This window comes from Astyanax mexicanus, chromosome 5 (genome assembly GCF_023375975.1).
Source record: "Astyanax mexicanus isolate ESR-SI-001 chromosome 5, AstMex3_surface, whole genome shotgun sequence".
Lineage (NCBI taxonomy): Eukaryota > Metazoa > Chordata > Actinopteri > Characiformes > Acestrorhamphidae > Astyanax > Astyanax mexicanus.
In genome coordinates, this window is record NC_064412.1 from 22778495 (window position 1) to 22805207 (window position 26713).

Genomic DNA, 26713 nt, shown 5'->3' on the forward strand with positions numbered 1-26713 from the left:
TTCACTTCAAGCTAGGTGTAGTCTATATGCCCACGGTAATGTTAAATGTTTCTTTATTTGTAGCCACAATAGAACTAGGCCTATTAAGTTCTACTTCTTCAAATTACATTATTGTGCGATAAATTAACATGACTTTAAGTTTTGCAAGCCTTAATATTGCTTGCTCCATTCACATGTGTGTATTTAAGTGTACATGCTGTTCTCCTCTGCTCTCTGACAGACAAGCTGGCTTTACACACACACTGCAGTTTTACTGCTGCTGGAGTCTTTCACACTGTTTAAGCTGTATCACTCTAATACAATCGTCTGTAAAATCTGTTCTATTGTAAAACAAACCAAAACATTTTCACTTTCCTGTGTGTGCTGCGGGGGAAAAGTTCTGGTCCTTCACTCGAGCTACACCTGACTCCTTATCTGACTCAAATTCAATCAGAGCTTTCTTGATAAACAGAATCTACCAGACACCATTTCCAGTGTGGTGTTGGTCAGAACAGGTGTCTTTAGCTGATATATTGGAGGTGGGGTGCTGCACTTATCACAGAGTGCTCTATCGACCCAGTGATGGAAAAGAGGTGGAAAGAGGAAGAGCATATTTGTGACCAGCAGGGCTCCAAGATACAGCAGCCAATGAGTGTGCAGGGTTTACAGGTCCAGCTGCAACAATTGAAGACATATGTGCCACAGAATGCAAACATGTATGCCTCCATATCCAATCATAGCTTATCTCATTTTTATACCAAGAGTGTGCAACTCTATCATCAAATCAAAATACTAAGTAAAGCAGAATGTGCTCTTATAAGGGGTGCTGTTAATTTGCAGTTTCTGAGGCTGGTATCTCTGTTGAACTTATCCTGTGCAACAGAGGTAACTCTTGTCTTCCTTTACAGGGGCAGTCCTGATGAGAGCCAGTTTCATCATAACATTTGATGGTCTTTGAGACTTTGGAACTGACCTTTAAATATTACGTCTTAAAATGTTTTTTTTACTTAGTTGAGTAGTTCTTGCAATAGTATGGATTACAATATTATCAAAATAGGGCTGTTAGTTTTACATCAAATTGAAACATAACATTGCAATTTTGTTTTAGTTTTAGTTTTTGCAGGGGGTGGTTGCAATAGTATAAGACAAACCATTTTATATTACATATTGATTAAACTAATTAAAGCAAGCAGAACAAGTTTTATACTGAAACTATATTTCCTTTTTTTTTTTTTTTTTACTTTAAAACGGTTCAATTTGACCTGTAACATAACAGGACGGTTAAGACGACAAGAACTTTAAGTAATTAACTCTTCAGCAAGTGCAACAAGTTCAGCACAGCTGTTAACTAAAAGCTATTCCGGGTGACTCTACATCATAAAGCTGCTTAAGAAAACGCAGTCAAGATGTGCGAAGCTGCCATTTAAGCCAGAGATACCTTCTTTGATGCATCTAAAATATATAAAACATATTTTGGTTTCACGTTTTATTTCTTCTGTTTGTTAAATAATTTAACATGTTTTTCTTCATTATTTTAAAATAATGAAACAAAAACACTGCATTTATTTATGCTGGGTCAAAACTTTTGGCTGGTACTATATGTGTATATAGATGCATATTATGTAACAAGTTGCACATAATATACAACAGCCACTTGCGTCGGACTGTTTGGTCTATTATGCTCTCATGCTGCAGCTGTGCACTATTCTAACTCACAATACAATCCTTAAACTCTGCTGTAACAGAAACAGGGTGAGAATAATGAGGTTTCTTTAATAAAACACAGACAAACAAGCGCTGGGGAATGTGTTGTGACGCGTCGGCGGCGGGGCTGTGCTCTGCGCTCGATTAGCTCGTCTGTGCAGAAGTGGACAGGAACACGGTGGACGGAGTCCGAGCGAGTGGGATTTAAAAACACAACATAAAACCGCGCACAAAACCTCCATTTACAGCAACACAAACACCACAAACAACACAGCGACAGTACTGCTGGAGGAGAAGCGCGTTCGGAGGCTGTGTGGAACTTCTCGGGGCCGGACGGCGGATCGGAAGGTGTGTGAGTGAGTGTGTGCGGGGATGTTTCTGTGTGGTTACGCTGTGGAGGCTTTGGCGGTGCTAGGGAGCCATTTTGCAAGACTTTATTTTTTTTACCTCAGTTGCTAACTCGCTAGCTGCTAGCTAAGCTAGCGCCGAGGCTAACGCTGGGCAGAGAAAAAATAGCGTTTATCAGTTATTTGGAGAGCTGCTGCAGTCATTTTACGTATTTACAGCGAAAACAGCAGAAGAGCGCTATTGCACTTCCAGTCCCGCTGGGTTACAGTAAGCCATCTTCTGCTACACGGGTTAGCTACTGCAGCTAGGCTAGCGGTTAGTTAGCTAGATGCTAAAGCTACACTTTGAATGGCCTACAGCCCTCAGGTTTGTCTGCGTCGCGCTGGCTGGTGTTAGTGTTAGTTTAGCTGGATGGTTGTTTATTGAGCTAGTTTTGATGCAGTGGCAGTGATTAATGGAGCGCTGTGTGTCCGTTTTCGTCTCCACAGCTGCAGACAGCGTTAGTTTTCTAGTCAAGGTTAGCAATAGGCGCTCGCTATCAACATAGCCATTCAAGTTGTTGGCTATCTTAAGCTAGCTAGCTGTTAGCTAGCAAAGTGTTGCTAGCTTAGCTTAGCTCGCTAGCTAGCTAACCTAGCTAACTAACTCTCCGACTAGTTTGCACTTGAGTGGCCAGCACAGCTCTTGAAGCCATTTCACACTTTATGTCGTCCCTTTAGTCGTGCACTGTGGAAGAACCTGCGTTAATAACGCGTATATAAACTCCATACTTTGCTTCATAAATCTGCGTGCTAATGTTTTAACTAACAAGAAGCTCGAGTCTGAGGCATTGGGCTGATTAGTCATGTTGTTGGGATGTTTGAGCGCTCAGCGCGGGACCTTAACGTCCAACTTTAGCTAGCCCTGATTTTAGCTAGTAGCTAGAGTTGAATGTTGCTGTAGTTAAATATATATAACTCGTTAGTTAGCTAACCTATTAGCTATCTTATCAGTTATTGAGCTGTTGTGTGTTTACACAGTGCGTGGGAATGTATATTGTGAAGTATGTAGCTTAGCATGCAAGCTCATGAGTTAAGGTTGACTGTTATGTTGTTTATGGATTGTTCTGTTAGCTAATTAGATAGCTAAACCCTATCTATGTTAATTAAAACAATGCCGCTTGGTTAACTAGCCAAAATATTTGTTATTTTTTAATATGTTGACAATGAGCATGTTTGCATAAGCCAAAAAATAAAACCTAGCGTTAATTCAAACGTGTAGCTAGTTGAGTATATTATCATGATAACAGGTAACTTAAACGCTAGCTAATAATAACGAACCTGCTGCTTCTACACTAATACAGAATTTAGAGGAGAACAGGTTGCAACCATTTGAAAGCTAGTTAAATTTAACTAACTAATCAAGATAGGTTATTCAGCTTTAATTTTCATATGTTGAATATGAACTTGTTTTTGTAAGCCAAAAAAATAAATAAAACCTAGTGTTAATTCAGACATATAGCTAGTTGAGTTCGTTATCATGATAGAACAGGTAAATTAATTAGCTAATAACACATCTGCTGCTGCTACACTAAAACTAAAATTTAGTGGTGAACAGGTTGCAACACTATGAAAGATAGCTTAGTTAACTAACCTAAGTCCAAAACCAAACATAATTTAGACATTAAACGATAGTAATAATAATAATAATACAATAATACAGGTAGCTAATAACAAACCTGCTGCTACACTAACATTAGAACTTAGTGGAGAACAGGTTGCAACCCTATGAAAGCTAGCTAGTTAACTAACCTAAGATAGGTCATTTAGCTATCATTTTCATATGTTGAAAATGAGCATGTTTGCGTAAGCCAAAAAATATAACCTAGTGTTAATTCAGACATATAGCTAGTTGGGTAACTATATATCATCATGATCATACAGGTACCTATTAACAAACCTGCTTCTTCTACACTAACATTAGAACTTAGGTTGCAACTCTATAAAAGCTTGCTAGCTTAGTTAACCAACCTAAGCTAGATCAATTAGCTATCATTTTCATATGTTGAAAATTAGTATGTTCAGTAAAATTTGAAAACATAATTCAGACATATAACGTTAGCTAGTTTAATATATCATCATGATAATACAGGTCATAACAAATCTGCTGCTGCTACACTAATATGTTGCAACTATAAGAAAGCAAGCTAAGCTAGTTAGTTACCTTACCTAAGGTATTTCATTTAGCTATCATTTTCATATGTTGACAATTAGCATTTTTATGTAAGCACAAAAATAAACGTAATTCAGACATGTAATGTAAGCTAGTTTAATAAATTATCATGATAATACAGGTAATAACAAATCTGCAGGCACACTAACATTAGAACTTGGAGGACAATAGGTTTGCAACCCTAACTACCTAACAAGTTAGCTAAGCTACTGCTGACTGGAGCTGGGTCTTATAACATATTGGACATGCTTGAATGATTTGATTTTAATGTTTTAATAAACAGTAAGAAGTAATCATCTGTTTCTTGTTCACAGAATTGGTCTTCAGAGTTGAAGTGAAGGAATCTGAAGGAAGAAGCAGCCTGTTGGATTGGATGTGCTCCTCACCACACAGTTTACTGGACAAGACCTATCATCTCCAAGCAACTGTTAAAGCCGTGCAGTCTTCACTTTGTGATCTCCATTCATCATTTTGGGACATTTGGATTTGTATCGCCGATTTGCTTGTGAATCACTGATGAACAGTGCACTCTGTTCAACATTGTTTCTGTTGAAAAGCTCTGAATTCCGGTGTCCGGTTGCTCACCTGTTAAAGCCTGTTCTGAATTGATGAACTGGAAAATCTACAGAGTTGTTAAGGTTCAGATCATACTTCCTTTCAAGTACTCTGGGAGCCTAACGTGATACTGGTCTGCAAGTTTAAGGACCATGAGTGGCAAGAATTAAAGATAATGGCAACTTTTCCTTTCCTTCTGTCTTCTTCTGATTTGGTCGCAAGTATGAGCTGTTGAGGATTAAAGCGATGCCCATGACTCCATAACGCCAAGCACCCTCAGCTTTTGTGATGTGACGGATCAGCCCCCCTTTTTTCTTCTCTGACGTCGCACTCTCACTGTTTTCATGAGGTGAACATATTTGAAACGGGACTCTCTGCAACACTGGGTTGTGTGGTATTGCTCCACCATTTTTTTTTCTTTCTTGGTGTGTGCATCTTTAACTTACGATGAGTTTGTAAAAGGAGTTTCTGAGCTTCAGAGCAAGCACAGTGTGCTGCTGCCACAGCCTTCCAGATAAAAAGACTGGTCCAGAACTCTGTTTCCTGAGAATACTGTCAATCTGAATGCACTCTGTTACAATCAGTGAATTAAAGGTGTCCTGGATAAAAAGTCAGGCATCTCTATTCAACTACAGCTTGCTTTCCCTGTCTTGTTCTTCCACTGCTAGTCCTGTTGATCAAAATTACCAGCTCTCCTTGCTTTACCACTACAACCATCTTCCAAATTAATACAAGGGCATACAACCATCCCCTCAAACACTGTACCATCCTGGAACTGATCTGTGGCAAGCTTCTGTTGTCCTGTGGCTGCTGCCTGGTTGCACAGCAGAAGCTGTGTGAGAGGATTGGTTGGGCTGACTGCACAAACCGAGCCAAGGACAGGGCCACTGGACTACAGAGCTTACGACTCTGGGGTAAGGAGTCATATCTCTTGACAACTTGCTAAATAGCGATTTGTTTTTTGTTTTGAGTCTTTTATGAAAGCCTTGATTTTATCACATTCATATACATTAGTCTAATTGATAAGGCACTCTTTATGCCAAAAAAATGGAATTGGTTACATTTCGCTGTTTTGAACAAGTAGTTATGTTGGCTGTATGATAATACCTTGTAAGCGAAAAGTATTTCTGAATGGTAAAGATTATACTATGATAAGCTAACCCAACAGTCTGCTTCTACATATTCTGTTGTATATATATTATTGTATTGTATTGTATTGTATTGTAATATAGGAAGTTCGTAAAGAAATAAGGCTTTGTTAAATTTATTACGGGCATAACTGATTGATTGTCATCTGGTTTTGGCAGTTCAGGCCATGAGGTTTGATGCCTCGATCAACTGACGGGAGACACTGGACCTAAATGGCGCAGCATGACTTTGTTCCTGCCTGGCTTAACTTCTCCACGCCCCAGCCTGCCAAGGTGAGACACCATATGCTACTTTCATATTTCTGCATAACAATGCTGCCCTCTGTTCTTACGTGAACTTGGCTGTTGTGCATACACTTATTTAGTGTCAAAACTAAAGCCCTGCAACCTTTTACAGTTGCAGAAAGTTTTTAATTTTGGCCAAAATATTAAAATTTTAATTAGGACATTCAGAAGCGCAGACAGCTTACCAAACACTGGAACAGCTCATGACTAAAACAACTAAAATAAAAATATTCAGACTTATAGTAGAAGGTATTTCAGTGCAGTTCTGTACCCATCAGTTGGATAATAAATATTTAATGGATTGCAGTTATCCTGAAAAAGTGTGTAAATTCAAATTATTGTAAATTTCTTTTAGGTGTGTAAAGTCTTAATAATGCAAAATACTTTCCTCTTGTCTAAAATATGGTGCACAGTATCAGTCAGGCATGACATTTTTTATTTTTTTTTTTACACACCACAGTCCCCTGCAGCCCCCCTTGAAAAGCATGGAGAGCACTTTCCACGTGGAGATGGCCGGCCGGGAGTGAATCGCCGCAGACACAACTCCTCTGATGGTTTCTTCAACAATGACCCGCTTAGAGCTCCCGGAGGTAAGACCACTTACACACACACACACACTCTCATATGCACAGCCATCCCTTTTTCAGCCAACTGGAAGAAATTGTGCTTTGGCTTCACTTAACAGTGACCAACAATATTGTCTACTCTTCTACAGGTGATGGGTGGCTGCAGCCGTCTCTGTTGAGGCATGATTCAGTGGACTCGGGTGTAGCTAAAGGTAACCAGGGCGGCTTAGGCAGCGGACATGGGTGGAAAGAGACCCCCAGCTGGCATGGGGCCCCTCGGGGCCAGGAGGGCCCTCACCATCACCATGTCCGTCATAAACGTGGAGGAGGAGACAGGGATAGGCAGGGGGGCCATCGACAGCGCAACGGCAACTTCCATTCCCGAAAGGGGGGTTCCTTCCAGGACCGTTACTCTGACGAAGAGCGAAACGATGACAAGCTTAAGTTTGTTGAAGAGGATTTTGTGAGTGTTTTCTGTTTTCAGTTGTATGTCTAGGTACTTTTGTAATGCATAAAATAAGACATAAAGCTTAGTGGTTAGTATCATTAGTCATAGCGTTGATTGAATTGAATACAGGCTTGTGAGTTAATTTTGTAAATATGAAGATCTCTCAGGTATATTTACTCACTGTCTTTTATATACATTCAAGCCCTCCCTGAATCCTGAGATGACTGGAAAGCCAGCAAGTCAGGCTCGAGCTGTGGGAACTCCAGCAGGCGTGTGGGGTAAGGAAAAATGTCTAGTCACTCGGCAATTTGTTTTGTAAAACATGATCGTTTTTTTTATGCACTAATATGTGGTTATGGGTTCTTTTCAAAACATAGAAAACCCTCCCAGCGCTAAGCAGGCTATGTCTAAGATGCTGGTCATTAAGAAAGTGTCTAAGGAGGACCCCAGTGCTGCATTCTCTGCTGGCTTTGCCAGTGCTGGTCCTTTGCCTGCTAATGGCTCCAAAGTCCCCATTACTGGACCCAGTGTCTACAAGAATTTGGTCCCCAAACCTGCTACTGCCCCAACTAAGGTAATACATTAAGCTAAATCGTGATGGTCTTAGCAAACTAATTATGGTAAACCTAAACCTAAATAAACAAATTACGATAATGATGATGTTCAGATCTTTAAGAACATGTTATTTTTTTGGTAACTAATTCTGGTTTTGACTAAGCTGATAAATTATATGGTGTGTTGTTGAGTTGGCTTTTTGTTTCCAGTTGGGCTTGGTTTTAATTACTTATTAGTTCACTCTACTTCGTAGTAGACTGTGTAGTCTGATAGTAGTTGAATTGATCTCTAACTGTATATCTAGCTTGACATATAAAGATGTGGGTAGTAAGTGTGTTCCCTTTGTATTCTGTAGACTGGCCCATGGAAACCCAATGGAAGGGAAACTAAAGTGGGTTTGCATTTCTCTGGTCGGGATTCAGCCTTCACCAGCCCTGTGTCTGTGACCAAACCCATGACACCTGTCATCGCACCACCCCATGGCACTCCTAAAGAGGTGAAGGCTATAAAACTGTTATGGAATGGTTCTGAATTTCTTGTAGCAGAAGTGTCCAGTCTTCTCAGCAATGGGCTGGTGTGGCTGCCGGTTTTCATTTTAAACTTCCAGCTGCACATCTGATTCCACTTGTTTAATCAACTATTCTTGCTGATGATGTGCCTTTGCTTGGCTGGAATAAAAACCTGCAGCCAAACCGACCTGTGTGGACCCCTGTTCAACTGTGATCTTGGTCACTTTTATATCTGATGTATTCTTTAGAGAAAAAAAACAGTGTTTAAGTCAGTTCATAAAGCATCTCTGTTCTGCCCATCTTCTTACAAAGTGTTCTGTTTTTTTTGTTTTGTTTTTTTTCTCTCTCTCACTCACAGCCACCTTCCAGCACTACCCCTCCTATAGACATCACTCCTCCCCGACTGAAGCTGATGCGCCGCAGCACAGACCGTAAGAGCGAGTTCTTGCGTGGGCTGAAAGACGAAAGAAATGGAGAGGTGAGCGGCTGCCACAGCCCTGGAACTCCAGCAGAGGTGAGATTACTCATACGCATATGCTGCGGTTCATTGTTAATCTTCAGATAGGTTGTCTGAAGGTATGAATGATTTTGCTTAAAGCACTGTTAGATTTTACTCTTTGAGTGCTGTGGAAGTAATATAAGACCCTAAAGTGTTTATACTTTGAATTTTGTCCAGTGATTAGTTTTTGTGGATAAATATATTATATTATATCTTTGTTTGATCAAGCTCTACATTTGTTTTTCAGGGTGAAGGCAGTACTCCTGAGCCGAAAGAGTATGGAGAAAGTCATGAAAACGGCATGTCTCATTCTCTGAGTGACTCAGACACTGAGCACCTCTCCAGTTCACTGGAGGCTGAGCACAGGTCCGGGATCAAATACATGTGCATTGGCTTTTATTACTTAAAATCTGGTATTTGCATAGTATTTTTAGTCACCCTGAAATTCATATGAGTGACTCCCTCCTTTCTATAGGTTGCTGAAAGCAATGGGTTGGCAGGAGTATCCAGAGAATGATGACAGCTTTCAGCCTCTCACAGAAGATGAGCTCAAAGAATTTCAGGCCAAGACTGAGCAGGTACTGTCCACAAACAAGAGGACTGAATTTAATAAGAGCTATTGTTTGCACCAACTTCATATTAAGTTTTTTTTTTAATCGTCTAATGTCTGTTTCTTATTTGTGTGGCTTCAGCTGAAGAAGAACGGCCTGGGGCGTAATGGTGTGCTTCTGAAGCCTCGAGGTGTGGATCTGCGGGCCTGGAGGAACACCCCGAACCCTGGCCTAGATGAAGGCTCGGAGTCTGAGACCAGCAGTAGCAGCCAGACTTCTGACGACGAAGATACCTAATGTGGCTTTAAAAACTCCCCCATTCTCTTCCTCTATTGCTCATATTTGCTCTCTTGCTCTCTCGTTATCTCTATCTTCCGTCACACCTTTTATTTCAAACGAAAAAAAAAAAAAGAAAACGAGTGAAAAATTTGTTTTCATGGACGAGGGACATCAATCATATCCCGTTGAGAGAGAACACTCAGTTGACCTCATGGGCAGTTTTTTTTTTTTTTTTTTTTTTTAAGTTTCTTTTCTTTTTTTTCCCCCCCTTTCCCCCCCTCCTGTTCTCCCCTGTTTTTCCATTTATCCCAAACTAGAAATGTCTAAGAAAAGCCACACACATCCCCCCACCAGTTTTATTTTTTTGTTTTTGCTTGGGAAAAAAAAGACTAACTCATAATTACACCAATTATAACCGTGATTTAACGTGAAATATGACTTCATCTGAATGTTCTATAAAATGGCTTTGACACATTTTCTCAAATATTTTTCCTTTTTGCGAAAACAATTCGTAGCATTAGTGTTAAGACGAAACAATCATTGTGAGCCACTGACAGCGGCATTGCTCCCAGTCCCTCATCAAAATGATCTCCAGCCAGTTGTCTGTGCTGCAAGGAAGCACTAAAGTAAGCCCCCAACAAAATGACCTTTCTGGTGCAGTTTGGCAGCTAAGATTTTGTTTGACTCAAACTGAACTGGTTCCACTCTTTTCACTCTGCTTTTTGAACTAGTTGTAACCACATTTCACTGCAAGTTATGAGAGTGTACTTTCAAAAGTGGAAAGATAGGTTTGAATATGTAGCTTTTATAAGGGTATGTCCTTGCCTAGGTTGTTAAGGTAATAAAGGTAATGGTCACAGTAAAGGGTTTAATGAGTTAGAGGAGACGTTATTGGGGATACAGCAGCAATAGAAGTTCACTGACCTATGGTTTCTCTCTGGATGAACTCACCTTCACAGACACACTGTCTTTTTCACTCTTTCAGCGCATTAAAATAAAATGAATACAAAATGACCGCATCTCCTACATCAACTAGGATTGATTTTTGATTTTGAGCTTCCAGAGTCTTAGATGGTTCTTCTTGTTCTGTGTGAAATGGAGTCGCACTGTACTGTTTTCAGTGTGAAGCCTCTTCAGAAGAAAACAAATTTGATGTTCTCCTGCAGCCTAAGGCTCTTGGAATGTAGCCTTTAAGGCTGAAATTCTATAAATGAATATTGCTGTAACTATGAGATGAATTTGAGGGGAGTATTCATGAGTCAGGCACATTTTGAAGTTTGTTTTCCTTGTACTCCACTGGCAAGACATAACCCTTCTAATTCTTTTTCTGATTGGCCTTTTGGTAAATAAGAATAGGTCTGAGGCAAAGAAATTTCTCTACTGGTTCTGATTTGTTTTTTCTAAAACGCAAAGAATCTGTTGACAGATCTGTTAACGACAAAGCTAGACTGTGTATCCCTACAGCTACTAGAACAGTTGATTGTCATCTAGTAAAGTTCTGCATTTCATGAGGGACTGCTGGTGGAAATTATGCATCTCCATTTTTTTGTACCTTGTTTTTGCTGATAGGGTATAAAAAGGCTTTATTACAGATTTAAGTTTCTTTTTTTATTTTGGTACAGCTGTAAAAAATCCCACATAAATAGTTTTTCTTCTTTTGTTTGCATTATGTTGTTCCTGCAGCCTTGATATTCAGGGTGGATTGTAAAAAATATAAGAATAAAAATTGTGAGTTTTGGAAGATTAAAATTATTTTGTTAACATTATTTACAGATTTGCAGATAAAACAGTGTCATGTTTGGGTTTATCTGTATGAGACAACAGAACAGAAACTACTGCATCTTGGAGTGAAAAGGAAGAAAAAAAATGTAATAAATATTTTGCACCAGTTTGCCAAACATGTCTACAATTTCGTTTTCTGCCCAAGTGCTTTCAAGAAAGCATTACTTGGAGCACAAAATAAAACCAGATTGAAGAGATCCAAAGGAGCCCTGTTGAATTTAACTGTAATTTAAAATGTAGCTAAAGCTAATCACAAATAATAAATATATATATATATATGTATATATATATATATATATATATATATATATATATATATATATATATATATATATATATATATATATATATATATATATATACATATGTATATATATATATATATATATACATATGTATATATATATATATATATATATATATATATATATATATATATATATATATATATATATACATATGTATATATATATATATACATATGTATATATATATATATACATATGTATATATATATATATACATATGTATATATATATATATATATACATATGTATATATATATATATACATATATATATATATATGTGTGTATATATATATATATATACATATATATATATATATATATATATCCTTGCGCTTATTTGGCTTGTACAAAGGTTGGAGCTTCACAGAGACAGGGCATTGTACTAACGTACTTGTATTCATGATGCATGAAGTGGCCTAAGTTAAGCAGGTGTCTTTTGACTTCTAACAATGAAACATGATATTGACTGTCTGTCAGAAGTACATTTCCAAAACTCATCTAGATTGTGTAAGACCCTGTTTACATGTGATATGTCACTTTATGCATCTTGAGAATCAATTTTGTCTGCAAGATGTCAAGCCATAATAATGCAAGTGTAAACACACCCAAGCCACATTTAAAACAGATACAAATCCAATCGCTCAGACCATGACAGGAGGTGGTCTGAGACTCATTTGATCCACATTATAGCAATGCAAATGCATCCTCCTCTCCAAGACCCATTCACCAACCAGAACTCCAGTAGTAACCACTGTGCAACAAGCAAATCTGTGTATTCTGCCCCCCACACACCCACAAGTGTAGAATGTGTCAGACTAAGAAAGTGATAATACATTTAACTACCAATTGAAAATGCATGTGGTTTAAATCACATGAAATGAGTGTAGCTCCTAATGGTTGGAAACTGGTTTAGCAGTAGTTTTGTGAGCTGAGTGTGGTGCCACATTAATTATTTTTATACATGTATACATATATACAGTAAACTTTCAGGTCCTGAGGCTGGTAACTCTGACAAACTTATCCTGTGCAACAGAGGTAACTCCTGGTCCTACCTTCTTGGGTCAGTTCTGATGAGAGCCAGTTTAATCATAATGTTTTAATGATCTTTGCAACTGCACTTGATTCTTTTAAAGTTCTTGACCTTCATTTCCTAAAGCTTTTCTTCCTTTACTTTGTTAAATGGTTCTTGCCATAATATGGATTTAACATACTGACCATCAGTAAATTTTGCATTTTATTTGGAAATCGAGGAACCTGGAGTCTGTAGGAAGAGTGGAAAAACACACAGTCCAAGCTGCTTGAGGTCTAGTGTGAGGTTTCCGCAATCAGTGATGGTTTGGAGAGACATGTCATCTGCTGGAGTTGGTGTGCGGTGCAGTGTTTTCCCGGGAAATCTTACAGCACTTTATGCTTCCCTCTGCTGACAGCTTTTATAAAGATGCAGATTTCATTTTCAAGCAGGACTTGGCACACTGCCAAAAGTACCAATTGTCTTATACAATACTCAAATTTTCTGAGACACTGATTTTTGGGTTTTCATTGGCTCTTATTTCATTGGCTCTTAAGTCATAATCATCAACAATAAAATAAATAAACACTTAAAATAGATCCCTCTGTGTGTAATACATCTATATAGTAAAAGTTTTAAACTTATTTTTCTAAATATTTTGAACTAAATTACTGAACTAAATTAACTTCAATGATATACTATTTTTCTGAGATGCACTAGTACATATACAGCTCTTCATTTTCTGAATCAGTTTCTCTGATTGTGCCATTTATAGGTATATGTTTAAGTAAAATTAACATTGTTGTTTGCAGAAAATGAGAAATGACTGAAACAAAAAAAGATGCAGACCTTTCATACCTCAAATAATGCAAAGAAAACAAGTTCATATTCATAAAGGTTTAAGAGTTTAGAAATCAGTATTTGGTGGAATAACCATGGTTTTTAATCACAATTTTCATGCATTTTGGCATATCTTTATGCCCCTATTGGTGCAAAAATTCAAGCAGTTCAGCTTGGTTTGATGGCTTGTGATTATTTATCTTCCTCTTGATTATATTGCAGAGGTTGTTTTCAATTTGGTCAAATCAAAAACTCATAATTTTTAAGTGGTCTCTTTTTTCGTCCAGAGCTGTGTGCGTGCGTGCGTGTGTTAGATAAATTGGTCTAAAGATTTGCATAAGGCTCATATATGATTGTTGCCTTAATCACACCACTTCTTTATCAGTGTCTTTTGTTAGGTTGATTGACATGGTGACTGTATCCAACAAACAAAACCTGAGCAGTCAACAGAGAGAATTTTAATGTGGTGGGAAAACATGGAGGACTGCCTTGAACAACAGATGACAATCATCAGGCTTAGTATCTTTTCACAGGAATCTTTGTGAACATTTTTTTGTTTTTTTGTAAATGTATTTTGTTGCATGCTTGCTTGAGTTTAAGATGGAGCATTTAGGAGAGCTAACTTGCTGTGACTGTAACATGGCATTTCGCTCATCTGGCCTTTTGGATAAGCACAAGGCCCGCTTCTGTATTGGAAGTGACTGTATTGGAGAGCCAGTAAGGTTAAGAAGAAGACGAGTGGAAAGCAGTCAGCCCGAAAAAGCAGCTTTGAGGGAATTGTCCCCAAAAAGGACACAAACACCTGATCTTGTTTCTGTAAGTGGAAATCACATGACAGCATTTTAATGAACATTGCCTTATTTAAAGCTTGTCTATAATAAGCTACAGTTGACACTGTGGTGTGGAGTTCCTTTTTCAGTGTCTTTTGTTGAGTGTCTTGCCCTTCTGCTTGCATGCTGGTTTCCTGTTTTATTTAGAGTGCATAGCAATGCTGTCCAAAGACAAATGTGTATTTATAAAATTCTAAAATGTGCAACATCACAGGAGAGAGACAAGGCCTTCTTAACTTTCAATGGAAGTCAATGTAAAAATAGCTTATTTCAGCTCATTTTGCAGGCATGTTTTCTATTGGTCTATTCATCAATACGTCTTGACACAGTGTTTCAACACATTTGTGTGTTCAAATTATGCAGTACACTAAAAACTGACAAAAAATGGAGATATTTGTTTTTTCACAGGACATCAGTGATAGGATGCCATGTTGTTTAATATGATGTGCTTGCTTATTAAACACAGGCAATTTTATAGAGTATAAGGACTTGAACATGTATGTATTTGTTACTGAGCAGCTGAGAGAGCAGAGGAATAAACTGTTGATGCAGAAGGACAGACGAGAGACTGACCCTCAGGACAGTGTGGCTGAGAGCATGATCATCAACAAGCTCACTGATGAGGTGAGGAACCATACTGAGGGATATTTGGGACATTTAGGACTTAAATTTCAAATGTACATATCCAAAATTTCTAAATGACTCTTTTTTTGTGAAAAATGTACTTGTTATAAGACAAACTGTAAAATATGGTGGAAAAACAAGCTCCTTAGATATTATTCAAAAGACCGAATACCTTTATGACCACCTCAAAAAATGTCCGTTTTCTCTTGTCCCACACATTGGGTGACCAACTCCTTTGGCAAATTTAACAATTTAAAATAAGCTCTAAATAAATGACTTCCTCTTGTATATTGTTGATATGCATCTCCTTTACTTATGAAAACAACTTCTTTGGTCTACATTGTATTGCATGTTACAGTTTTTATGCTATTAAGTTGTGTCCCACAACATGCGCTCAACCCTGTTACCATAAGGAATTTTACCTGGCAGAGAAAGAGTTACAAATATTTGTCTACTGCCACAAAGGAAGTTACATCACAGGGAAATTTTCTGCCCACATGGCAAGACCAAGAGTAAGTGCTCTAACAATTTACAAGTTTTTTTTTTCCCAAATATGTTTGTCCAAGTTGTGTGTGTCCCTCAGTGAACGCAACCCTGTTACTCATATTGTAAGACTAATAATGACTAGAGTCAAATTTTTTCTTTATATACTTCTTTATATAACCATATTTGTCCTTGATCTTGTATACATAGCTAAATTTTACAGTTAGCATCTGTTCCTGCGGTAAACCACAACTTAGCCTAGATTTGCAACCCTGTTACTCGCAATGACACTCATATCAGTAGAAAATACTGATGATTCTAAGTAAAAAAGAATGAATGATCCATTTCTGTAACAAATCTAGCCTGAAATAGCACACATACTCACACACTGTGTTATGTCATGTTGTTAACTGTGTGTTTCTTCCTCTGTGGTGGTAGAGGGTTGAGATCTCAGTTCTCAGAAAAGGCTACTTTTTAAGATTCTAGTGTTAAGTGTGGTTCAATTCCAAATATATCATCTATTGATACCAGTCACTTTAGAAAATATGGAAAACGCAACATCTCTCTCTCTCAAAAGTAAAGCTAGCACCACTGCTGGCTCAGGTAGGGCAGTCTGAGACACTTGTTCTGGTAGAAAAGGGCAAGTCTGGTGCCACCTCTGGTGTTTACTATGCAGGTTCTCGATAAATTCAACAAGATGAAGGACAATTTTGGCTTCATTTGGCTACAGAACTAGGGAAATGGTAAATGACATGTTATTGATGGATAACCAGTCATTAGTACTATACATTCTCTAATCTGGGCTCATTGTGTAAATCTTGCATTTCAGTTTCACAAGCTGAGGATTTCGATTGAAGAGAACCTGCCAAGAAGACGTACAGAGGTCAGTCTTATTTTGCAAGATTCCAAAATTCCTAGTAATTGTGGTTCCGAAACTCATGGCCCACTTTACAAAATGCAAAACTTTACATTTTCTCAGGAGAATTTTTTTTGACCGTTTTTCAAAAGCAAATACAACACAACCATCAATTTCATAGTTATCTATTCTTGTGTACGTTAAACCTAATGTAGGGTAATCACTGCTGTATTTTGCAATTACCCATATATGTTGCAGCTGGGCCTGTAGATCCTGCAAACTTATGGGCTGTGTTGTGAGGGAAAGTGTAGGTCAGCATTGTCCTATATTTCATTATTATTGTAGGTCTAAGGTAGCTAAAATGCTGTGTAAATCAATAAGTTTTTTTAGGCTGTTGCAAACCTATTTAATGTCACGGAAATAAGTTTTGTAGGCTCTAATAGCCATCAAACAGTAAGCGATCAAGATAGCTTTAGCTCTAGCTCTAAGATCATATTAAGCAGCCACTGCTTAATTTAATTTAGAAAAATGTCTGTTTTATATATGGACTAATAGTAAAATAACAGAAATTTTCCATGTAAGGAAACCAAAGCATTTGTTTTACAAAAGGATTTTTTTTATGGTGTACATTGTAAACATTACAAACGTTATATTATTGGCAGTTCAAAAAGCAGTGGTGGTTTGCTTTATGTGAGAAGGAGGAAGCACATGCTAACCTTCACCTTTGTAGTGCTGGTAGCACTATGTGATCAAAAGTGGAAAAAAATGGAAATAACTGGAGAGCTACAAAAAAAAAACTGTATTCGATTTAATTTCTGATCTCGTTTTATTTTCTCCTGAAATGGCACTTTTGCTAAACCTGTGTATGATGTATCCTATTGGTCAGAGAGTTCATAAAGAGAGGCACTGGGAAGCTCGTGAGCATTATGGACAGAAACTGGCTCAGATCAGAGCACACAACACCCAGCTGGAGCAGCAGAAAGAGGGTGAGCTCTGTGTTTACATTTAATTATGTATTATTCATTGTTACTAAAGACAATTTACAATAGTAGTAATCCAAAAATTCTGTGGTATTTTAAACTTCTGAGAAGACTTTACTCTAGATATTACACTGCTGTGAGGATTTGATTGCATTCAGCCACAAGAGGCCACAAGAGGTCAGACAAGTAGCATATCCCTAACACTTTATAGACTCATAATAAAATAAGGATTTGCACTCAGAAGGAAGTGTCATATTGCAATGCTTTTCAGAAGGAAGCTAAACGTTACGAGGAACGATATATATATTTAAAAATAGACTGATTATAATATTCATTGAGCTATGTGTAACCCAACATGCCTGATGACTCAGCATGAAGTTGTAGAGGTTCCTCATGGTGTCCTGCGATATTCTATCCTATGCATCTTAACTGCTGTCATTGTACGAACTTGCATTCCAATCTGACACTTTCTTCTGGATGCAACTATTTTTAATGTGTGTGTTCTGTGCATTCAGAAATTGAGCGGCAGCTAGCGGAGCTGTCAGGGCAGGGTCATTCAGCACATCTAGAGGACCTGATGCAAGAGCTGAAAGAACAGGAGGAGAAGAACGAGGTGATTCTGTACCAACTCAGCACTCAGATTAATGACATACATGGGTGAGCAAGAGAGAAACCCTTTATAAACTCAGTTGCCATTGTTTTTTATATATTTTTTAGTTGAATATAAAGTGAAAAAAGGATAAACTGAGCTTTAGCTATACTTTTCACACCACTGATTAAATTAAAATGTCTTTTAGGATGAAATATACAGATGTATCTTCAGACCCAGTTGAGGAAAAGAGGACACAAAGAGGACACAACACCTTTGACCTGATCTCTGTGGATGGTCCACTTTCCAGTCAGATAAGGTTTGGCTCATCCCACCATGATCTGTTGGTCTGGTAACTACCAGACAAATGCTAACCATAATGTTGTAGCATGAGCATGTACGAGACCAGAGACAAGACCAGGCCATTGTCTCATTGAGCAAGCTTTATTTAATATAAGGTGGGGAATGAATAGGCTAACCAACACCAAGGGGATCACTAATGCTCCACAAGTGGAACCATCACAACAAAATCCTATACTGCATGCTGGGAGCTTCTTTGTAAGCTCTTAAGCCCCCACTCAGTGCCACCACAATATCTTAATGTTATATTCATTAATACATTGAAAAAATCCCCCCAAATATTGCTGTTACCAACCTTTCCCATTGTTACAGATCATTGAGGCTAGCCTACATGCATTCCGGTGGCTCTGATCCGGAGGTTCTGGCCCACATGCATGACCTTCAAGCTGAGGCTTTCACACTGGAACAAGCCAGAACTAGAGCTGAGGACAAGGCAGGGAAAGGACGTGAGTAATGCAGTGTGTGGTGCCTGTTATTTTCCCTTCAATCATCAGGAAGCTTGTCATTTATAATCATTCTCTTCAGGAGAAAAGATCCCTCATCCTACTGTGGACTCGGATATTGTGGCAGTGCAGCATGAGAACCAGAAGCTGGAGGAGGAGATCCTCAGACTGCAGCTGATCAGAGAGAGACACAGAGAGGAAGAAGGTACCTCTGATAAAATGAGAAGTTCTGGATTAGCCAGTGAGGCTTTTTATGTTGCTACAATATTTTGGGCCTAAACAGAGAAATCTTTATTAGAACCACTTAATTTTTTCTACATTCAATGACCATCTTATCAGCTTCACTCAGCAAATAGCATATATACATATGCATAAATACAAAATTTTAGTCCTCTTTTTGTTTTTGTTTACTTTCTTAACCTCATTTTATGCTGTTTTTTAATGGTCATAATCACACAGGACCACCAGACCCAGTAATATTTGTGTGGTGGATCATTATCTGCATTCAGCACTACAGCGACACTAACACAGTGGTGCTTAATGTGTTAGTGTATTGTGCTGGTACAAGTGCAGCAGTGCTGCTGGAGTTTTCACGCAGGCGATTGGGTAAAAAAAGTCTGTGTCACCTGTGTGCGCATTTGTATGGAAGCCCATTCCCGCCACCTAAAAAATAAAAATACTCCAGCAATTTTTTTTTATTATTATTAAGTAAATTGCTATCTCAATATTTTGAGATACTAAGTCAATATTTTGAGATACTATCTCAATATTTTGAGATACTAAGTCAATATTTTGAGATACTAAGTCAATATTTTGAGATACTATCTCAATATTTTGAGATACTAAGTCAATATTTTGAGATACTAAGTCAATATTTTGAGATACCTTAAATGCTGGCTGAATATACATGCGGCCACCTGTAGATAATGACCTGGGAATTAGGCCAAAAGTGAGAGCAATAACGTTTTAATTCATATTTAATTTTATTTACATTATATTTCACTCAGAGTTAAACTCTGTCCCTCGCATTGTGTTCTCCCCTTTATTCAGAGCGTTTTCACAGCACTTTGCTTACATGCTGTTTTTTACTGTTAAAATGCGACATCTACAGGCGGCCGCATGAATGTTCAGCCAGCATTTAAGGTGGAACGGAAATCTGAATAAGACACTGGCGAATAAGAAGCTAACTTCAGCCTCGTCCAAGATCCGGAGGCTTATTTTGATATTGTGTGATTCCTCTAAAAGTTCCAATATTTCATGATTTGTGAATCCACGTCTGAAGTAGTCCTCAATGATGGTATCCATTTTGCATCTTTGTCTCACCTGCTTCTGTCTCTGTACAGCCTACTAGTATCTCAAAATATTGAGATAGTATCTCAAAATATTGACTTAGTATCTCAAAATATTGACTTAGTATCTCAAAATATTGAGATAGTATCTCAAAATATTGACTTAGTATCTCAAAATATTGAGATAGTATCTCAAAATATTGACTTAGTATCTCAAAATATTGACTTAGTATCTCAAAATATTGAGATAGCAGTTTACTTAATAATAATAAAAAAAACATTTTTCTGGATTATTTATTTTTTTAGGTGGCGGGAATGGGCTTCCATACATTTGTGTTCACTCTAGGGCCACTCGTTTTAGATTCTGGGAGATTTTATATGACTTACGGGCATTAGGGAGCCAATACTGATAAACTCCCGGGGGACTTGGGAAGTCTGTAGATGGAAGTCAGCAACAATGTCTCAAAATCACAGTCACAGGACCCTGCATGCATTTAACAGTATTTTACGTTATCCTGAAGTAAATTTTTTGTCATTTGAGGTCATGACCCACATCCAACCTGAAATTGACGTCTATTGACGTCTATTCATGTCTATTGATGTCTATTGATGCAGCTAGGGAAACTGCCCATGGGACACCACACACAGGACTCTGTTGGCTGGATGTTTCTAATTTGTGGACTACTTTAAGTCCAGCAGTGACACTGAGGTGTTTAAAAGCTCCAGCAGCACTGCAGCATCTGTTAAGCAAAAAACACCATACCAATAATACCTGCTCTGTGGGGTTTTGACCATTGAAGGACAGGGTGAAAGGGGCATAACAAAGTATGAAGAGAGAAAAAAATACTATAAGCATTCTTGTGTGTTAAGTGGAGCAGTGAGTGTAGAAACAAAAAGGTTGTTCAGTGTTCAGTTGGTCATTTATTTTTACCTACACACAGACATACCTTGGCTGGTGAATCACACTGTCCTAATACTATCTTTTTACTCTTAACTGATTCAGGACTCTATCTGACCCAAAGTCATCAGATCCATCAAGTGGCCAGTTTGCAGGAAGAAATATCCAGCCTGAGGAGGGAGCTGAAGAGAAGCAGAGATAGAGGTGGAGGTCCCTACCCTCCCCCATCAATCCCTGGAAATCCTCTTACTCAGACATATCCACCTTTGGTGAGTTTTATATGCTTAATCCACAATGATTCACATACTAGATTTTCAAATGATAATGTAAACGTTCATCCTGTCTTGATTTCCTATAAATAGCTGGTGTTTAATACTTCCTAATAGATATGTGACAAACTTTACATTTTATTATAATATTGTGGTAACAGGATATATGGTAGGTTGTTGCAAAGCCAGGCCTAACTTCACGCAGAACATTAGAATTGCTGTGTTGGATTTCACTGTGAGTTCCGCTAGAAAAAAATGGGGTCAGTTTGTCATTTTTTCACCATATCTGACTCAAACTCAGCCAAAGTTACATTATAACAATTAATGAGTCTCTTGGGAAAGCAGAGTAAATACCTTTGACAGCACTAACCTGATACATACTGAAGGTCTTTTCTGAACAGTGAGTTTTGTGATCGGAGGACAGTGATTTTCTATCTGAGAATAAGCCAGTATGTTAAATTTGTTTAAATTGCGCTTTAAATAGATGTAATTGCAGTAGCATGCTGCTATATTATAACAGTGGCTTAAAATGGATTGAAGTGCTGTTTTGAAAGAAGAAGATAAAAATGATCAGGAGCAATAAGTGATTAAAGGTTTTAAAAGACTGATACAGGCTATATTTCTTGAGCTACACATACAAAAAGAGTGGGTAATACAGCATGCTAGACATCTCGGCATGAAGTTGTAGCGGTTCCTAATGGTGTCCTACAATAATCCCTTACATGCAGCTACTTTCTACTTCCGGCGCTGACGTGAGCGGCAGCCTTTTAGCAGCTCCGTGTAGCGTTTCACCTTAAGTGAAGTTTTTTTTTTACGGTGTAAATAAAGTATCCATCCATCCATCCATCCATCCATGAACAAGGTCCCTCCACAAACAGTGCTCGTTTCCGCTAAACCAAAAATGTGACTCGTCACTAAAGGTGACCTGCTGCCATCACTCCATCAGAGTCTGGCTAGAAAACATTGCAAGTCTTTGTGCATAATGGTCTGTGCATGTAGTGCATGTAGTCCTACATTGTGCATCCATCTGCCAATGGTCCTGGCACTTAACAGAATGCTTTATAAAGGACTTTGCTTCTCATTGAATGTCCACAATCATGGCTCTTGGGTCACTCTGTGAATGTGAGTCTGATAGTTCTCCCTCTCCGTGGTTCATGCAGTTCTCCCAGGGCGCTTTTCCATTGGCATGGTGCTGGTGCTTTTGCCAAGTTCCCAAACTGTTCTGTGCTTTATCACCGCAAAACCACAGGTTCTTGGACAGAAAAGTCAGTTATGTTCTGGCCCCACAATCTTGCAGGTCGGGAACCAACGAACCTGTAACGCGAGCAGCCAAAGTGCAGGGCATTCGAGCCTCACTGTCACAAAGTTGTTTTTAACACACCAACATTCACATACATAGTGAGTGACTCCTTGAAGCTTCACATTGATGGTGCATGCCTTTTTTTATCCACTGCCACCAACAAATGAAAATATTATTATTTTTTTTGAACACTCAGGAGTGCCAGTTTAGTCTAGGCGTTTTGCCTTAATGTTCTTTTTTATTTCTATTACTCAATTTGCTCAATTTGACCTATCTTGCAGGATTATACTGTGAAACATTCAGTGTTGGGCACACATGTTCCTGATCCTATGAATTCTCTTGGTCCTTCTCCGTATGACCCTGGGCAAGTAAAATTCTCCTAATCTAATATCATCTAATGTATTTAGTATTGATATTAAAACACACTACTAAACTAACAGTACTATGTGCATGCAGGGCTGGATTTGTGATCTTCTATGACATGGTGCTGGGTGTAGATGCCACTTTTAGAGCAATTCATCTGGTAGCCGGATTGTACTCTAGGGGGCAAGAGATGGGGCGATGCACCCTTATACCACCTGTCCAGTGCCAGCCTGCTGGGACTCTGGCCTATCCTCCCAGCAGAAACCCTGAAAACTGTGCCTTACTGGCTGTAAAACAGCCTGTGCCAAGGTAAGAAATCATTGCACAACAGATTTGGCGCCAGTTCTAATATTATTATATGCTATTTTTATAACTGCAGGTTGCATCTTTGTGTTGCATATTTAGGTCAATAGCACGGAGGTAAAGTATTGAAATAGTGAAAACGAGCAAGTCAGGTTCACAAGGTCCTTTGCATCTAAAATAATAATTTAAAAAAAGCTATATTTAAAACTGTTGTCTTTCACATCTACATATTTTAGGCTGCAGCCATCTCCATCACTCTCTGTGGTCTTGGAGGTGCAGACTGCTGGGGGTCTGGACTTGTCTGGTCAGGAGATTTATGACTTTGTGCCCCATGGCTGGACCATGCTGCAGCTCTTTGACCAGTACAATCAAGTTCATAGTGGATTTTGGAGGCTTCCATTTCGCTGCCTGCCTAAAAGGCCCTCTCTCAGTCCAGCCCAGCTAAACTCCGTTCCTCAGGTGAAAAAATATATATTCTTAAAAATATTTAAATATCTGTCACAAAGTTCAGAACATGTGAAGATTGTATTGTTATTAAAGTTTTTTTTTTCAGAAACATATATTCAATATTCATTTAGGAAACGTTGAACTTAAATCTGGTTACTTTAGGTGATAATTTATGACATTTTTTAAGAAAATTTATCAGAGTAGTTGTGATCATTTTTATACTATTATAATCTTTGACTTTAATAGAGGAAACAGAGCAGTTATGAAATTGCTAGTGATCTAAATTCTGAGCATTACAGTAGCGATGCTATATTTACATCACTAAATAAATCCACTGATACGTCACCAGGCTCTGTAAACTTGGTCTCAACATTAATTGTCTCCAGACTTTAAAAATCCTCACATGTGGTGAATATTTTATTACATTTTTTCATGGGACCATGCTTTTGTAAACTTGGTCTCAACATTATTTAGAGTTTACAGATTAATCCCATGGGTTAACATGCATATATTTTCTCTATATATTGTATATGTTATTGTTTTAGTGTAATAATACAGCATGATTAATAACTGAAGATGAAATGTCCAAGAGTTTGCAAAAACCTGTGGAATCGCTAAGGTGACATCATGTTAAAAAAATAAATAAATAAAGGGTGTTCTAAGGTGTGGTCACGACTTATTAAGGCGTGGGAACAAAAACCTAAATCTTGGGAACACGATAATTAAGGCGTGCGAACGAGCCCATGAGCTTTAGAGCTTTCAGTATGAGAATTAGGTGTCTTTTGCTTCGAATTATGTCTCACTGCAGGAGATTCCAAAATATCTCCATAATTCATTCCAAGATGAAAATGAAAAGAAACCAATTCACTCTCCATTTCTTATAAAAGAATATCCTTGGATTGGAGCTTTGATGTAATATTCAGTTTTTCATGGGCATTAATTTTACAGAAAAGCAAGCTTTATTATTATGCTTTGGCTATGACTTAATTATCTTGTTCCCATGCCTTAATAAGTCATGGCCACAAATTAATTATCTCACTTCCACGTGCCTTAATATGTCATGAGCACGCATTAGGATCTCATTCCCACGTCTTAATAAGTTGTGGCCACACCATAGGATCTTGTTTCTAAGCCTTAGGTTTTTAATATGATGTGACCATAGGAGCTCTGTAAAAACCTGCTTATCCAACATGTCAGCGAATGGTGTTCCACTGCTCCAAAGCCCATAGCCCTTGTCTTCATACCAGTCCAATCAGTACTTGACACTGAGCATGGTGACCTCAGGGTCACGTGAAGCTACACCAGGGCTTTCCATTCATTTAGCAGTGATTTATAGTGACTATTTAAGCTGTATTCGTGACTAAAAGCCTGTGTTACCAAATAGCAGCTACATTTTTAATCTATAAGAAGAGTTATACTTTGTGTGTTTTTAAATCTATTAATAAAATAATTGCACTGTTTCTCTGTGGTCAGATGGGTAATATGGAGATTTGCCTTTGTGTGGTTAATGCTCGTGATGAAGGTGTGCAGTCTCTCGTCAAGGTGGATTCTAATAACACCAGTCATTACAGATATCCACCAATAAATGGTAAGATATTGACTGTTTTCAAATCCATTTTTCACACTATTATTTTATCTTAGTAGAATTCCAGCTGGCACATGACTGACCTTTAACATTGAAATGTGGTTGACATATTGCCAACATTGGAACAAAATTAAATACTCATAAATCAGAGTTGAAATTAAATTTAAATCTACGTAATGTCTTTGTCTTATGAATACGATCAATTACATGGATGTATTTGCACTTTATTATATTTTAATCATAGGACCACTTCAAATATCAGAAAACAAGAAATTAGAAAGTACAGTTTATAAATAAATTTGAGTTGTCATTACAGCATGAACCCTAATAGTTACCTTACAAATAGGTTTGGCAGAATAGCTAGCATCATAAAAACAGATGTGTATTTTGATTCATAAGCAAAATATTTCAGATTGCGGAATCTGTTAGAAAAGGATTCTAAATAGCTCAAAAAGATCATTTATTGGTAAAAGACAAACATTTTTTGGTGATATACACTTTTTTCCCCCCAAAAAAGCTTTTATAGAACCACATCCAACACATTGAATGTGAAAAACCTTTTCAGCATGCAAATGTTCAAAGTTTAAGGATCTATATCGACCGTCATCTTCACTAAATCCTTCATGAACCATACGCTGTGTTGAATGTAAAGGGAACATAATATATAGCTTATTAATGAAAAGGTCTACATCAAAATACACTGTGAATGTGTCCTGCCTGTAGATAATATTTAAATTCTGTGATTTGAGGTCTATGATGGTGTCATAATTTGATATCTTCTTGTTTTCTTCACTGCAGGTGATCTCAAATCACTAACAGTCCTGGAAGGCCAAGTCACCACACCTGATACCACAACATTCATTACACCCCAAAACTGATGTCATGACCTGTAGTTGGAGGAGAGAATTAGAACACCCACCCAGTCTAATCTTCGGTGTGGTTTCATTTTTGTGTCATTAGCGTTAAAAAAAAAAAAAAAAAAAAAAAAAAAAAAAAAAAATATATATATATATATATATATATATATATATATATATATATATATATATATATATATATATATATATGTTTTATTTTTAAAGAGTTCTCTTCTCTAGTTTTGAATACATACATATTTATATAAGCATTTTATGTTGATATATATGAATGACAGGTGAAGTGCTGGAGTCTGTAATGTGTGATTCAGTGGCTTTCCCTGCTGGTAGAGTTTATTATCTTTATAGAGAAGCAGTGTTTGACTTTTCTAAAAAGGTTAGTAAAGTGTGAGACACAATCACATTATGTGTGGGAGTTGTGATAAATATTAAGATTCTGATTAACAACTCACAAAATAATCAATAAAACATGTTAGAATAAATTACACTATTCAGTGGTCTAACCTCAAAAGGTCAGGGCTAGAATAACAGCTTTATATTTATCCATCTGCACAACTTTTGCCCTCTAGAGCAGGGGTCACTAATAGGTGGACCGCGGTCCAGATCCGGATCCAGACGTTGTCCCCAACCGATAAACTACT

The 26713-nt window shown here is 37.8% G+C and overlaps 2 protein-coding genes across 4 annotated transcripts; both read left to right on the top strand.

Moving 5' to 3' along the window:
- The first annotated feature begins 1810 nt into the window (after positions 1 to 1810).
- gpbp1l1 (GC-rich promoter binding protein 1-like 1) lies at positions 1811 to 11386 on the top strand. 3 transcript variants are annotated; one of them, XM_022675854.2, is made up of 12 exons: positions 1811 to 2031; positions 4557 to 5711; positions 6110 to 6218; positions 6691 to 6820; positions 6946 to 7259; positions 7447 to 7522; positions 7622 to 7818; positions 8155 to 8295; positions 8667 to 8822; positions 9055 to 9173; positions 9283 to 9385; positions 9500 to 11386. In XM_022675854.2, the coding sequence occupies exons 3-12, from the start codon at positions 6159 to 6161 to the stop codon at positions 9653 to 9655; spliced, it is 1452 nt and encodes a 483-aa protein (XP_022531575.1). In that variant the 5' UTR covers positions 1811 to 2031; positions 4557 to 5711; positions 6110 to 6158; the 3' UTR covers positions 9656 to 11386. The 3 variants fall into 3 exon arrangements, with proteins under 3 accessions (XP_022531575.1, XP_007248224.1, XP_022531574.1); XM_007248162.3 differs by having other exon boundaries at positions 1812 to 2031; positions 6105 to 6218; XM_022675853.2 differs by lacking the exon at positions 1811 to 2031 and adding an exon at positions 2152 to 2298 and having other exon boundaries at positions 6105 to 6218.
- Positions 11387 to 14055: 2669 nt separating this feature from the next.
- ccdc17 (coiled-coil domain containing 17) lies at positions 14056 to 26197 on the top strand. Its single transcript, XM_007248293.4, has 14 exons — positions 14056 to 14394; positions 14928 to 15032; positions 16345 to 16398; positions 17258 to 17357; positions 17867 to 18008; positions 18149 to 18259; positions 18613 to 18746; positions 18826 to 18948; positions 21036 to 21199; positions 22781 to 22863; positions 22956 to 23171; positions 23402 to 23624; positions 25086 to 25200; positions 25996 to 26197. The coding sequence occupies exons 1-14, from the start codon at positions 14146 to 14148 to the stop codon at positions 26073 to 26075; spliced, it is 1899 nt and encodes a 632-aa protein (XP_007248355.3). The 5' UTR covers positions 14056 to 14145; the 3' UTR covers positions 26076 to 26197.
- Positions 26198 to 26713: the final 516 nt, after the last annotated feature.

Coding starts and splice junctions, on each gene's coding strand:
- gpbp1l1 (XM_022675854.2), top strand. CDS start 6,159: ATGGCGCAGCATGACTTTGTTCCTGCCTGGCTTAACTTCTCCACGCCC. Junction 7,260..7,446: donor AGTTTGTTGAAGAGGATTTT/GTGAGTGTTTTC, acceptor TATACATTCAAG/CCCTCCCTGAATCCTGAGAT. Junction 8,296..8,666: donor CCCATGGCACTCCTAAAGAG/GTGAAGGCTATA, acceptor TCTCACTCACAG/CCACCTTCCAGCACTACCCC.
- ccdc17 (XM_007248293.4), top strand. CDS start 14,146: ATGTATTTTGTTGCATGCTTGCTTGAGTTTAAGATGGAGCATTTAGGA. Junction 16,399..17,257: donor TGCCAAGAAGACGTACAGAG/GTCAGTCTTATT, acceptor CCTATTGGTCAG/AGAGTTCATAAAGAGAGGCA. Junction 18,260..18,612: donor CCACTTTCCAGTCAGATAAG/GTTTGGCTCATC, acceptor CCATTGTTACAG/ATCATTGAGGCTAGCCTACA.